The sequence below is a fragment of the Danio rerio genome, chromosome 16, assembly GCF_052040795.2.
Source record: "Danio rerio strain M-AB ecotype USA chromosome 16, GRCz13ab, whole genome shotgun sequence".
Lineage (NCBI taxonomy): Eukaryota > Metazoa > Chordata > Actinopteri > Cypriniformes > Danionidae > Danio > Danio rerio.
Genome location: NC_141036.1, coordinates 26,105,036 through 26,119,874, shown reverse-complemented (window position 1 = coordinate 26,119,874; position 14,839 = coordinate 26,105,036). Strand labels below are relative to the sequence as shown.

At 35.4% G+C, this 14,839-nt stretch overlaps 1 protein-coding gene across 2 annotated transcripts in view; it reads right to left on the bottom strand.

Moving 5' to 3' along the window:
- The window catches only part of adar (adenosine deaminase RNA specific), a 30,574-nt gene extending 19,636 nt beyond the window's left edge, over nucleotides 1-10,938 (bottom strand). Inside the window, 4 exon segments of one of the 2 annotated variants that reach the window (NM_131596.3) lie at nucleotides 3,479-3,627; nucleotides 3,776-3,971; nucleotides 4,642-6,735; nucleotides 10,853-10,938. In NM_131596.3, the coding sequence (NP_571671.2) occupies nucleotides 3,479-3,627; nucleotides 3,776-3,971; nucleotides 4,642-6,617 (2,321 nt within the window). In that variant the 5' untranslated portion in view covers nucleotides 6,618-6,735; nucleotides 10,853-10,938. 2 annotated transcript variants of the gene reach the window in all.
- Nucleotides 10,939-14,839: the final 3,901 nt, after the last annotated feature.

Sequence of the window (14,839 nt, the reverse complement as noted above, 5' to 3'; positions counted from 1 at the left end):
ATTATAGTAGTATTATTGTAGCAAGTTTTTTTTAATCGGTGTAAAGAATAACTGGATATTTACAAAAGCATTTTGTTATTGGTAAAGGCGTCTGCAACTTTTATGAAGCATCAAATCACTCTCATATTAACTGTCAAAACATGTTTATGACTGCATAAATATATTATTGCTTTCAAAAAAAGTCACATAATGTACGTGTAATATCATACACAAATTGTACTAAATCAATCTAAAAAGTTTTCTCTTTGCACCACTAGGTGGCAGTCTTTGTACTTTCATTTCGTGGGTGCAGATTGCTAAGTTTTATTAGTATATATATATATATATATATATATATATATATATATATATATATATATATATATATATATATATATATATATAAAACTTTATTTTTATTAATAACTATAACTTTATAATATATATATATATATATATATATATATATATATATATATATATATATATATATATATATATATAGTTTAAAAATATTTACTATTTTCTCAAGTGTATATAACTACAACTGTAAGAAAGTATCAGAATTCGGTACATACTATCTGTATTATCTTTGCTTGAACTGACCCGCTGTAATCCTTTCCATTATAATATCATGTTCATATGCTCAGGTTTGAGCTACCAGAACTGTTGCCATGACAACAACTCTCGGATCAGTTTTGAAGAACAAAACGATCCTGCATCATGTCAAATCGTCAATAACCAAATTCACCTAACCGAATAGTCCACGTTTGAAGCACAGACCCCGGGTCAAATGATCGCTCTGTGCAACAAACTGAACGTTATTAACACCTTTATTACCTGTTATTCACAGCCTATGCAGGTTCTGTTCACTAAAGAAGGCATCATTGGCAAGCACTCGTACGTTCTCCGAAGTAAACAAACAGCTTGCGGTCAGCTCATGTGTAATTTTGTGGTCACAAATACATCATTACACTTAGACATCAATTACATTTCTGGGTGAATATACCTTATAAATACAGTATGTGACACTTTTAACGCTATTTGAAGGTGTACATGTCGCTGTGTGGCCGCTAGAGCTGCAAGATTCTGGCTAAAATGAGAATCGCGATTTTTTTGCTTAAAATAAAGATCACGATTCTCTCACGATTCTGTAGATGTAAAATAAAGGTAAGGTAAAAACAAACATGGCACAACCTCAATAATAACATTGTGTGTGGGTCTACTGGTTTCTATAAATAATTATATTCTATATTAATCTATTCTTATAATAATTCTGATGTTGAATTAATATGTTTGAGATATATGCTTGCAATCTGTCATATTAGAAAATTTTATTCACTGGTAAAATCAGACATTTGCCATTATCAGATTATATTCAACAATATATATGCTAGAGTAGTTATACTGACATTGTAAACATTTATTTTCATGCACAACTGTGGGTTCGCTATGAAAGAAAAAAACATATCAAATGCTTTTTGCAATCATAACTCTAAATGAAGTGCACACTTTCGGTTTAATTCTGACTGCTAAGTGTTTGTTCATACTTCGCGCTCGGCTCACAAATGATCACTCTGTTCCACAAACTGAATATTATTTACAACTGTATTACCTGTTACTCGCAACATATGCAGGTTCTGTTCACTAAAGTAGACGCGCGCGTCTATTATTAAGTAGAGTGCGCGCGCCCTCTCTGTGATAACAGCTCACGGTCAGCAGCTCACGTCAAGTGTGATTTCCCGATCGTGAAAACATCGTTATATTAAGACAAAAATGACATTTTTAGGTGAATTATGCTTTATAAATACAGTATGTGACTCATTCAACATCATTTGGAGGTGTCAATGTCACTGAGCAACGTGTGTGAAACAATGAAAAGACTCGTGCAGCCGCCTTTTCTTCTCTCCAGAACTTGAAAATATGATTGGCAGAATCGTAGAAATGCTGGATTAAGATCGTCTAGGGCAGTGGTCACCAAACTTGTTCCTGGAGGGCCGGTGTCCAGCAGATTTTAGCTCCAACCCTAATCAAACACACCTGAACAAGCTAATCAAGGTCATACTAGGTATACTTGAAACATCCAGGCAGGTGTGTTTAGGCAAGATAGAGCTAAACCCTGCAGGGACACTGGCCCTCCAGGACCAGGATTGGTGACCACTGGTCTAGGGGGTCGAATCGAGATCGCAATCTTTTAAAGATTAATTGTGCAGCTCTAGTGGCCGCCTTTAAGCTTCTCTCCTGACCTTAAAAATATAATGGGCTGAATCATAGAAAAGGTGAATTAAGATCGTGTGAAGGGTCGAATCGAGATCGTGATCTTTTTTCAATTAATCGTGCAGCCCTAGCTACACCATTTACAAATTTTGTTTTCTCGCATCTCAAATCTGCAATAATGCATACTCTCTGAACAATTGTAAGTTACTGCTCAGCCCAAATGTAAAAACCTCTCAAAAGATATTGAGTTTCACTGATCGATCTGTGTTTATGTTAGTAATAAATAAGTGACAATGGTAATTAACTGAGGTTTTGAAAACATTCAGAGCTGCACAACAATTTTGTAGCTCCTGGAATTATGTTAAGTGCCTTAAGATGACTAAAAACAAAAGCATGCATGCAGACTATTTGTTTAATTTGATATTAGGTTTAATAATCACATTGGGCCATATCTTAAACCTTGTCTTGATTACTTCATGTAAATAATGCAAACTAAATTGCCAACAGAAGGTATACAGACTTAGCTTGATGCTAAAGAGTAAGTAATACTTGTATAATAATAAGCAAACTTTGGAGAAGTTGAATAAAAAGATAAAAAATAAGAAAAAATAAAAATGGAGATAAAACAACCATTTGTGCCATGATTAGACAAAGCAAGCATTGTTTTTCACAGCTAGCAAAGTCACTCTGTAGTGATAAAAGAATTAAGGACACTCTAAGAAAAAACTCTGATAGTAAAATAGTAAGAACAAGTGGAACTAAAAAAAAAGGATAAACAAGAACAGTGCTACCAAAATGACAAAAGCAAACCTTCACAGGTTTTCTAACAGCAACAAAGAATAAAGGGAAGTAAAAAGCAGAGCAGGAAGAAATAGGAGACAGCATAGAGGGTGCATTACGCGTACGGCAAGGAGACAGAACAGCCTGGAAGACACAAAGATCTGAAATAAAAGCATGTGCTTTTCTCTAGCGAGATCAAAGGAATGCTACTTAAAAGGATAGTTCACCCAAAAATAAAAATGTATTTACTATTTACTAACCCATTCTTCTTTTGAACACAAAAGATGATATTTTGAAGAAAGCTAAAACCAGTAATCATTGAAACCATAGTAGGAAAAACAAATACTATGGAAGTGAATGATTACAGGTTTTCAGCTTTCCTCAAAATATCTTCTTTTGTATTCAACACAAGAAAGTAACCCAGACTGGTTTGAAACAACTGAATAATTAGCAGATGATAACAGAATTTTCCTTTTTGGGTGAACCTTGGAACGCATTTTACCGTGGATCATGAGAGGGCCCTTCCTGTCCTGTTTTGATAAACTGGATAGGGTGCCCACTGCGCTGACTGTGCTCCATCAGAACAGAAACAGGATTCTTTCCTCCAGGTAGTGATCGAGAGAGAGCCTGAGGTGGAGTGTCAGTGCCACCCTTTAAAAATAAGACAAAGAAAGGAGAAACGTCTTAGATGAAATACTGGTTAAATACTGGTTCATTGCATGTTTAATGGAATATTAGAACTGAGATTAGTAATAGTTGCATGCAACCTTCACATAGAAAAATAAAATAAAAATACTACCATATCATCTGCCATATCGGTGGTTGACCCAGCTCCCTCAATGTTTGGTTCTTCCTCTTCCTCTCCACCTCCTCCATCCAACTCCTTCCAAAGAATTTTCAGGGTAATGGCAGCAGCATCTTTTTTTGCCACTTTTTTGTTTGAACCCTCAGCTGCTGGAAACCTGCGACCATCTAACATGACCTGCATCCGAAACCTGGATACAAAAGACAAAAATTAAATAACACAGTTAGTGTATTTCTACTAATGTTTAATCATACAATCCAATTTCACTACCTGTTTAACACAAAGGTCCCATGAAGTGCTTTAAAATGTAAATTTTTGTTTAATGTTTGATGTAATCTCTTCAGAAAAAATTAAGAGGGTAGGACGTAAAACATCCTCCCCTTTACAAAAACAGCCAATAGCTTTGTTTATCAGAGCACTGCCAGTGTAATTGAGATCAAGCTCATCAAATGAAAAGCAAATAAGGGCCTTGACAGGGCATGACATGTCACACACACTACAGAGCGTTTGATTGGTTTTGAAGAGAAACCGAAGTATGAGGTGACTTGAAAAAACATTGATCGGTTTAGGTGGAGATGACAAACTGCAAGTTTTTGATGTTTATAAGTTTTATATTTTCTAAATGTGAATTGTCAGTTTAGTGGATCATGCTAGCTAATATATATCCTTAAAACAGACTGAACATAACATCTAAACAAATCATTTTAATTTCATGAGACATTTGACAAAGTCCTAAACTATTCACAGGTGCGTATCTTCCTTGTTAACACTCACTTTTAAAAAAGCCTGTCTAAAACATAATTTTAAAACAAACAAACTATTGCTCTGCATGTATAAAAAAAACTTTTCCATCAACTAACCTGGGGTCATGTGAGGGTCCAGACTGTTCTAAAAGTAGGAATTCACAAGTGTATCCAAGATGCTGTGCAAACTCCATCAGCCCGCTAACTGGGTTCTTACTACGGGCCTCTTTTAGTTTCTGCAATCTGTTTGACTCCATGCTTTGGGTCGGGGGAGGGGGTGCAGCCAAGGAAACTGCAACCTCAGAACGAATTGTGTTCAGGAACTCTGGAATATCATCAGATGCCCACTGTGACTGTTCTCCTCCGTTACTGGGAGTCTCCTGATAGTAGGGAAACTGATTGGGCTGAAAGTTCCGATGGGTTGAGGAGGAAAGGTCACTTGCTTTGGATACCGGTTCTAAGCCAGGAATGTCAATTTCTGTGTTACCAAAAACATTGTCATTGTCTAACATCTCAACCAATGGTTTTCCACCTCCTTCCATTGGCTCAAAGTTGACCAAAGCTACATTTGCAATCTCGTCATCTTCCAAACTTAGAGTTGCAGCACTGTTTACATCCTGGTTTGCAGTTGCAGCAGCTTTTCGTTGGCGGTCCATCTTTTCCTGTCTGTGTGCACTTAGCTCCCAGGTAGGTGGATTAACTTCAGTGTTGCGGTTTACATCACCTTGTTTCTCCAAGGCATAAAGTGTGGGATTGACCTGCTTGGCACTTCGCAGGCCAAGATTTTTGGCAATCACAAGTGCATTTCCCGTACCTGCTTCATAGAGGTACTGTAGGATCTTCTCTTTGCTATCTTTAGAATCAGCCATTGTTGACAATGTTACAGACTGCACTGTAGGTGAAAGAGTCTTTTTATCCTGATCTGCAAGCAACTTTTCACAGCTATCGTCACCTTCAGAGTCCTCTGATTCGTCACTGGTATCGCTGTCAGCGTCAATGGGAATCTTTGATGGAGAGGGAGTACTGGTGGTAGTGAAATCTCCACCAACTTTCTGGTTTATATATGGACTCTGACCTGGCTCTTTTTCCAAATCTTTTGAAGACTGTGTTTGGTCTTTCTCTCTGATGGACTCGCGGCTCTCCTCACAGAGTCTCCACAAAGGGGGGGTCTCTCCTTGTTTCACTACTTGGTTTGACTTCAAAAGGTCATACAAAACCTTATTAACAATCTTCTTGGGGAGACCAAGCTTTTTGCCCAAGACCTTTGCCTGAATAGTCTCAGCTGGCCTGAGTGATGTCAAAAAAGCACAGACCTGTTGGTGGATCTCAGGGGTCAAATACAGGGAATCTCTGAATGAGCTGGAAGAACTGGAAACCTTAGAAGAAGAGTTACTGCAGGACAAGGTATCAGAGGTGTCTACCCTTTTTACACGGTCACCAAAACTCAGATTATAGATGCCAGAGGATAAATCATTTGCCCGAGCGTTCCAGAATTGTTTATAGTGCTGATTTGAATAATATTGTCCCTTCTGGTGTGGGTGATTCCACCCTGACCTTTTTTTAGGTCCAAAATTCTGCTCCCCTTGCCAGTTATCCTGTCCTCTGCCGTAACAGTTTCTTCTTCCAAAACTGTAACTGTTTGATTTAAAGTCACGATAACCCGTCTGGTACTGGATAGGCTCAGTTGAGACCTCTTCCCCTCGGCTAGAGCTTTGGGACCCTCGCGGCTGGGGTGCTTTGAACTGAGGAGCTTGTGCACTCTGCCCCCTGAGGAACTGCACCTGGTTTTGTCGGAAGCTTACACCATTTGAGTCCGAGATCTGATCACTGCCGTGCTGGGGGGATGCCCACAGGGATGGATCAGAGTGACGAGGGGGAAAAGGATGATCACGTGGAGGTACACCAGGACCACTTGAGTAGGAGGAGTAAAAGGAAGGATGCGGAGAGCTGCCAGATAAAGAGCTGGGGCTTGGGACACGAGGGCCCCGTGATTGTCCAGTGGTTGTAGAAGAATAAAACTGAGGCTGTCCCTTTCTGAAAGGGAGGGAAAATCGCTGGCTATCTTTGTAATTCCCTCCTCTACCTCTGCTCATAGCGCAGGGGTGGGGGCTGAGGAGGGTGTAGCGTTAGGCTTAGTGAAGTTGTGTACGTATTAGGATGAATCTCAGCTGTCTGGTTGCAATATCACGACAGTATCAAAGACAGGTTTTTCTGCAGAGAGAAAATAACAGAAAAAAATATATAAAGGAATGCACATTTTTGTGATGTACTTTTATTACTGTATAGACAAATCCTGTCTGCACATTTCTTAAAAAAAACAGTAGGCTGTAGTTCTAGGACTTTATAAAAGGTTCATAGATTAATTATTCATGCTTATTGTGACAACCAATTTATTTCTGGCTTAGCGATTAATTTGCAGATCCATCTGGTGAGAGAAAGTTGTCATGGGTATTAGAAGAAACACTTTCAAGGACATTCTCTCCAAATGCAAGTGGGTCTAACTATAGAAATTAAAGTGCAAAAAGCTGTTTTTGGCAATATACAGGGAGGTAGATTAAAAGTTATTAAACCTACTACTAGTTTCCAAAATGTAGAAATCAGCAGCTTAGTGTAAGTACTGATGTAAATCACTGTAAGTTCTACAGTCTTCACAAAATTACAAGCCAATTGGAAGTACTCAGTCGACAAAATTGTTTGTTTAATGGATTCAGGCAGCAATAGCTAAAAAACGTCGTAAGCTTACCTCGTAATACAGAAGACAAGCTGCTACATTTCTAACCACATTTTTAGCAATCTAGTTTTTGTTAGTTTCAGTGCACAATTACATTTATAAACTAATATTTATAAAGCTGCTTTTCCTCTGTGTGGCTAAAAATTGCACTGCACCTTGCACTGAAAAAACATCTTAAGAAGTCACATACTGGCTTTACTGTCTTCCACTAAATGGTATTGTCATACACAAATTTAGTTTACAGTGAATTAATGTAACTCTGATGCCACTTTACAAGTAATGTCAAATGTTCAAATTAATCATAGTGAGTGGAAAACTTCATTCTGCTCCATCGCATTCCAAGTTTCTCTATTTGCATGTAGAAATGTAACTTGTGGTATTTGAAGTTTTGTTGTCTTTTAACATTATAGTGAACATTTCTTTCAACATATATGGCTGATTTGACAGACAGGGCTTAAACCAAGCCAGGATAAGGTTTTGGTTAAGTGTCCCAAGCAAATTAATTTAATAAATGTGCTTTAAAAAAATATTGCTGGTGTCCATCATGTGGCAAAAAAGCACTATCTATTTTAAGTTCAGCCAATGCAAGTTCTTATAGTTGAAACAGCAAAGACTTAAATTTTAGTCTGGGATTAGACTTAAGGCTTGTCTGAGAAACTGGGGGATACTGTAGTAACATACAGATGGCATCAGAAGATAATTCCATGTCACACAGGTAGCAAGGACCTTACATGGCACTCGCTGGAACTCTTATGTTACCACTTGATCACACTATCCAAAAAGTGAGCAACAAACACATCAAACAAATAAGATAAACTAGGGTAAAAAAGCCTTTCTAGGAATTGAAAGTTTAGCCAATTAGTCATTCAAATAAAATTGTTTTAAAAACTACTAGCTAAAAAAATAAGAATTTTGTTTGCAAATTATTTACTATTAAAATAGTGCTAAATGATTATGGTTCATAAAACAGGAACGGATGCATGTAATGTTATATCAACAACTAATATATCAACAACTAATAAAAATTTTCTAGATTTCGCTACACTAATGCAACAATGAAATTTACATTTGTTTGATGTGCTACAGATTAAATTCACATAATAATAATACAAATTATTATTATTATTATTATAGGAAATTCAAGTGCACATATCCGACACGTAGGATTATTTAATTATACATTTCTGTAGCTTTGAAATTGTTCTGAAACTAATCATTTTAAAATTATCTGATATATTTAGCATAGTTTTAGTGTGGGAACAAATTTAGAATATCACAAAAATAGGATGTGTATGATAACACACAGCCAGCTTAGCCCCTTTATTCATCACATGCATCACTGATTTAAAGTTTGAATTCGGATTACAGCACAGCTTCAGGCTTAGAGCATAACTTAGAACATACACTATACAAGTAAAAATAATAATAATAATAGATAAACCCAACACGATAAATCATATTAAGTTATACGTACCGCAAAAACAACGGAGGATAAAACAGCTGAATTTGACAGATTAAGCAGCTGAGGCCCAGACTCGTGCACAGACTAAACACTGTTCCGCAGGAAGAGTGAAAATGAAGTAGAAAGATCACACTCCAACAACACGCTGTCTCCGTTTGCATTTGGAAAAAGTTCAGCTGCACAAACTCTAAAACGAGTCTACAATTACTTTGTTTTGAAAGCGAGTGGGCAAAATGATGTCAGCAGTGAATTTAAACGAGAGAACACGCGCAATGTCGCGAACTAGTCACAATCGCTTTAGGTTTCGCTTTCCATTCTCCTCCAAACTCTTCAATTTCTGTCTGACACTCACTTACAAGACGCGTTTACACACGCTGGCAGCAGGGGGCGCCCTGTCTGGAGTGAATAATCAACATATTACAGCTTTACAAACAGTAATTACACCATGCAATTACTACTAATGCTAATATATTAATTAGGATTAAAACGCAGATAAGTTGAAAGAAGTCACCCCACGGTGAAATAAATGCAAAAATGTATGATAATAAACATACAAAATCACACAGGACTACTGTATCCATATTGCTGAATATCAGTTAACAGCAAGATATATTAATATTGCATCGCACTACTCATTTTATCATAGCCGCTGAACTATTGGTTTCGTTTCACATTTCACCAGCCAGCAGACTGAAAGCAAACCTCCACCTGCGACCCTCCCAGATGCATAATACATGAGGTTACAGTACCGTGACCGACATGAAACTGCACTGCAGTTTATAACCTCCTACCGAAGACTGAAGAGGCAAAACAACATCTTCAAAAGCGCGCGACGGTGAAAAGGATCTGGGGACGCGCGCGCCTCTACTTCACCAAAAAAAAAAGTCCGAAAGAATACGGGTCACGTACGGACACACGTCTCCCTCGGGCGCTTCATAACCCAGTTTATCCACACAGTCGCGCAAAGTTGCAACTTTTTAGCTCAGAGCTTTAAAAGACACATCATCGTATAGACATTATGGCTGTTTTCGTCGTATCATTATTCTTTAATGCTCGATTTAATCTATTATTGATAGAAGTGACATCTTCATTATTTCTCCCTCAATGCACATTATATGCGCCATACAAGGAGACGCTGTCACGTAATGCGAATTATTGAACCAATAATGTAATGTACATGGGTGAACTTTATGTCTTTTAGTGTATTTAAAGTATACTTTCGGTGTAAGGTATAAACAATTAGACTATATTTTTAGATAAGGGTTAAGGCTAGGATCAGTTGTAGATTTAGGGATTGTAACTAGTTATTAATCAGTTTACGTTAAGTATGTGCAAACAAAACAAGACTGATATATATATATATATATATATATATATATATATATATATATATATATATATATATATATATATAATTGTTAAGTATATGCTATTTATAACATTAAGTCTATGAATTAGACCAATACATATAATATCCAGTATTAAACTAATGGTAAAAATGATTATTAGACGACAGAATGGTAACGTTACTTGTTGGTTTACTGTTATAAATGCATGTATTTAGTCATTGACTAAAGATACTTTAGACTGCATTCATCATAAAAGCTGCTAAAATAGTGGTTAAGTTACATTAGATCACAACGTAGTATTTTTTATTATTGTTGAAGTAGAATTTAAGTAATTTAAGCTTTAAATAAAAACATTCATGCATTTAAAATAAAGTAAACCCCAAGACTATGATAATATCACAGCACTATTTTTGTTCTTTATAAACCAGCCACTAGCATAATCATCTTGAGCCATTTCAATTAACAAAAAAGAAGTGGTTAGCAAGGACACTGGAGGTTGACTAACGTTAGCCCCAATTTATTTCGACATACCACAAGACAAATAAACAATCACAGTCAGCAACAAATCATTTTCTACTCTGTAGTGCACTTGTAAACATTCAGCATGATAAACAGACACAAGACTAGAGATGGGGGAGCGAGCGCAGAACGCGACGTCAATGGTAAACAGAACGGGAACGAGCAGCTTCCAAGCGTCTTTCTCTCACTTCGCATACATCCAGTTCTGCATAAATATTGTTAATAACTTGCAGCTGGGGGGCGTTAGTATGGCGTAAATATACTTACATACGCAGACGACGAGCACAATCCTGCCGCGTCCCTGCCAGAGGCCACATGCAGATAGAAAACACAACGCTGCTGAATGACAATGAAGTGTGGCGCGGAGCTGCGACGCTGTTTTGACGCTCTCTGATGACGTGTGCGACGTCGCAAGAAACCGCAATGTGATCCTGGAAGCACGATAGGTCAGTGCTGAAAAGAAACAGACTTCTCTTTGTTTAGAGCGTTGTTTGATGTGAGGTATTTGGTATATGTATTTAGTTAATAGCCATCGTTGTAAACTATACCTAGTAAAAAAAACGATGAATGTAAGTATGTTTATATATTTTTTCAAGCCATTTTAGGGGGAGCAGGGGAGTGCTAGGGGCTCTGTAGAAAATTATAGTAGTGTAGTGCCAAACTGTTGTAAATACATATGTGTAACATTCATTAAATATTATTAAGAACATTTTTTATTGATAGATAGATAAACAAATAAACAACGGTAACACTTTACAACAACAGTACATGAATAAAGATGTATCTATATGTAAATTAAACATTACTTTATTGTGAATTAGTGATTAAGGCATTCACTAATCATAACTTTAAATACAACATGAGTCGCATGAGTTCATATTTGAATAATGGCTACTTTAGTTGTTTGTACATGTTGTTAATGAATTTATTATTTAACATTTAAGTTTAAGCTAAATTTAACCAATATGATCTCATGAGCTGTTAATGTATAATTGTGTCATGACTTTACTTGAATGGGTACATTATCATTAACTCATCCTTAATTACTCATGAACTCCTGTATTTAAACTGTTCGTGTTGATGTTGACAGAATGCTTTTCTATTGTTATTCAGGGTAAACACACTAGACAGATAAGCATAGGGAGTTTATGAGTAGTTAAGAATGGGTTAATGATGATGTGCCCCTTCAAGTAAAGTCATGATATAATTATACATCAATATCATGAGTTCATGACGGCTAAATTAAGCTTACATGAAAGTGTAATTAATATGTTAATTAAACAATCGTAAACTAACAAGTAATTAAGGTAGCCGTTATTTACACATGAATTCTTGTGACTCATGTAGTTAAAGTTAGCTCATGATAAGTGCACGCATTAACTCATCATTAGTTCATAATAAAGTAATGTTTAGCTAACATATTAACACAGCATTATTCATGACTACTGTAAAGTGTTATCCAAATAATAATGCTAATAAAGCTGAAAAGGTGTGTTTTTATAAAGTAAACAAACCTTTGTTTGGACAAACACATCTTGACTGAATAAAATTATAATTTTGAACACATTTTTACAATAAATAAATAATTTATTAGACCTAAATAGATTTTTTTAAGTGTAAAAGTGTAATATATAGCATTATTTTCAATAAATAAATAAAAAATTAAGATAATCTGTACAATGAAGAATGCAAATTACATGTTAACAATTATGTCTTAAATGCATAGAAATTTACACTCAAACCTACAATTTTCAGTTACTAACAAGCATTTGCTCAACCAGTTGTCATAATTTCAAAACTCTAAACACAATTAGCACAGTATTGCTCTTTTGTGGCCAAACAATTCACACATTTCATGTAATTTTCACCCAATCTGCAGTGAGTGAACACATTTCCACAATGCTTACATTTTCTTAACAGACAAGCAATATTTTCCAACAAAATGATGGATTGTTTTTGTAGTATTGACGAATGTTAACATACAACATCCCACAATAGCAAAAACAATATTCCAAACCTTATAAAAACAATATCAATATCAAAAATGTATTTCAGCTGATAAGCAAACAATTGAATAATAGACACACAGCTGATTTTGATCTGATCTTTGTTTAGATCTTCTCTTATTATTCTGACCTTTGACTGAATATTTTCATTTTGAGTCAGATTTCCCGTGTTTTAGTAAAGTTAGTGTGTGCAGAGAAAGTTGTGTTCTGTTTTGAAATAAACAGTTAGTATATATTTAACTGAATGTATTCACGATAAGAAAGTTATTCATTTGGCCAATTTCGTTTTGTAGGTGTGTTAAGAGTTTAGAAAAAAAGAATCTTGAAAGCGTTTGAAAAAGTAATTGACAGCAATCGAAAAAAACTCAAATAAACATGATTCTAATATGTGTGGTCTATTTATTTTTCTATTTAAATAAAAAAAAACATATTTGACTAATTATTAGACCACACTTTAGTGTTTAAAAAAAACTATCTTTTACAAATGACACTGTAGGCTACACATATTCATAATATAGATCTTTTCAGACGAAAAAGGTCTTTATGCAAAACCTAATACCTGCATTTAATGTTTTAGAATGAGTAACAGCTATAGGCCTACACTGTAAAAGCTTCGGCAACTTAGCTTTACTCAATATTTTAAGTCAATTTAATTGACGCAAGTTGAGATAATTAGAAAAGTTCATTGATTCATCTAAAAAATTGAAGGCAGCAATAACTTTTTTACAGGTTTACTTGTGTCCAGACAGCACACGGCTGCCTTGTTTTGTCTGATTTTGTCAGGTGAGGTGTACATGACAGACTGTATGACTGCTCGACAGACTCGTATCAGTGGCCTGAACTTCCTGAATTAAGCCGGCAGAGCCAATTGTCCGCTGAAGTGACTCTCGTCGCCTCGGGTTTCAGGCCCCATTTGTTCTTTAATTGTTAAGTGGCTGATAAAATCTCTGGGGTGAAGGTCAGTGACTCGACCCACAGACAGCAACACTACTGTTACTGATCCCATTCACTATTCAGACGACTGATCAATTATTTCTGCGTTGGCACCTCGTGCCCACATCTTTTTCATGTACTTGAATTATTCCCCTGCACCTCTGATGTATCGTGACACTGGTGCAGAAAAGCTCAATCAAGAGCTGGATATTAACACTCCACACAAAGTTAAAAAACAAAATAACGTTGGATAGTTTAGGAAACAATCTTATAAATGCTAACAATGGTAAAGAATTAGCACGATTATCAAGTTGCAGAAACCGCCTTCTAGTTGAATGTAATTAAAATATCTTCCTTCAGTATTAGTTTTATTAGTTTGTAACAAACTTACTGTTTGTTACAAGTTTAATAATACTAATAGGTTACTGCTTCTGCTGCCAATAATGATAATACTTCAATGGCAATAATTAATTAAAATTTAGGCAGTTCTGTAGTGTACCAGTGACATTTTTCTCTATAGAGCTTAATTTTAAGAGCATAAACACTTAATATAATAACAATAAGAATTTTAGTAAATAGTATAACAAAACTATGGAGCCAGATCAGTCTCAAAAATATAATGTTTACAAAATAATATTCATACATGCACAGCACAATTCACATTTACAAAATCCAATTTGTCAATTCAAAACACAATTCATAAATTCAACAAGTTGTGAATTAAAAAGTAAAAAGAATATTTTCAGCAAATGAATTAGATTTGTGTATTTATGAATTGTGTTTTGAATTTATTAACTGGATTTGTGTATTTATGAATCGTGTTTTGAATTTATTAACTGGATTTGTGTATTTATGAATCATGTTTTGAATTTATGAATTGGATTTGTGTATTCAGGAATCGCATTTTCAATTTACGAATTAGATTTGTGTGTTTATGAATCGCGTTTTGAATTTTTTAACTGGATTAGTGTATTTACGAATCCTGTTTTGAATTTTTCAATTGGACTTGTGTATTTATGAATTGCGTTAAAATTTACGAATTGGATTTTTTAAATGTGAATTGTGTTGTCGATGTATGAATTATATTTTGTAAATGTATAACTTTGAGACTGATCTGGCTCCATACAAAACCTACTAATACATTTGTATTATTAGTAGCTCACCTTTATACAAATAAAGGAAAATGTTTTAAATGAATAATATTACACAAACTTTAAAGCTTGTGTTAAAGACTAGTAAAATGCCAGGTCTGGTAAAACGGTCAGAATCTCAGCGGCAGAGCACAAACGTTAAAAAGTTCACACAAACACAACCC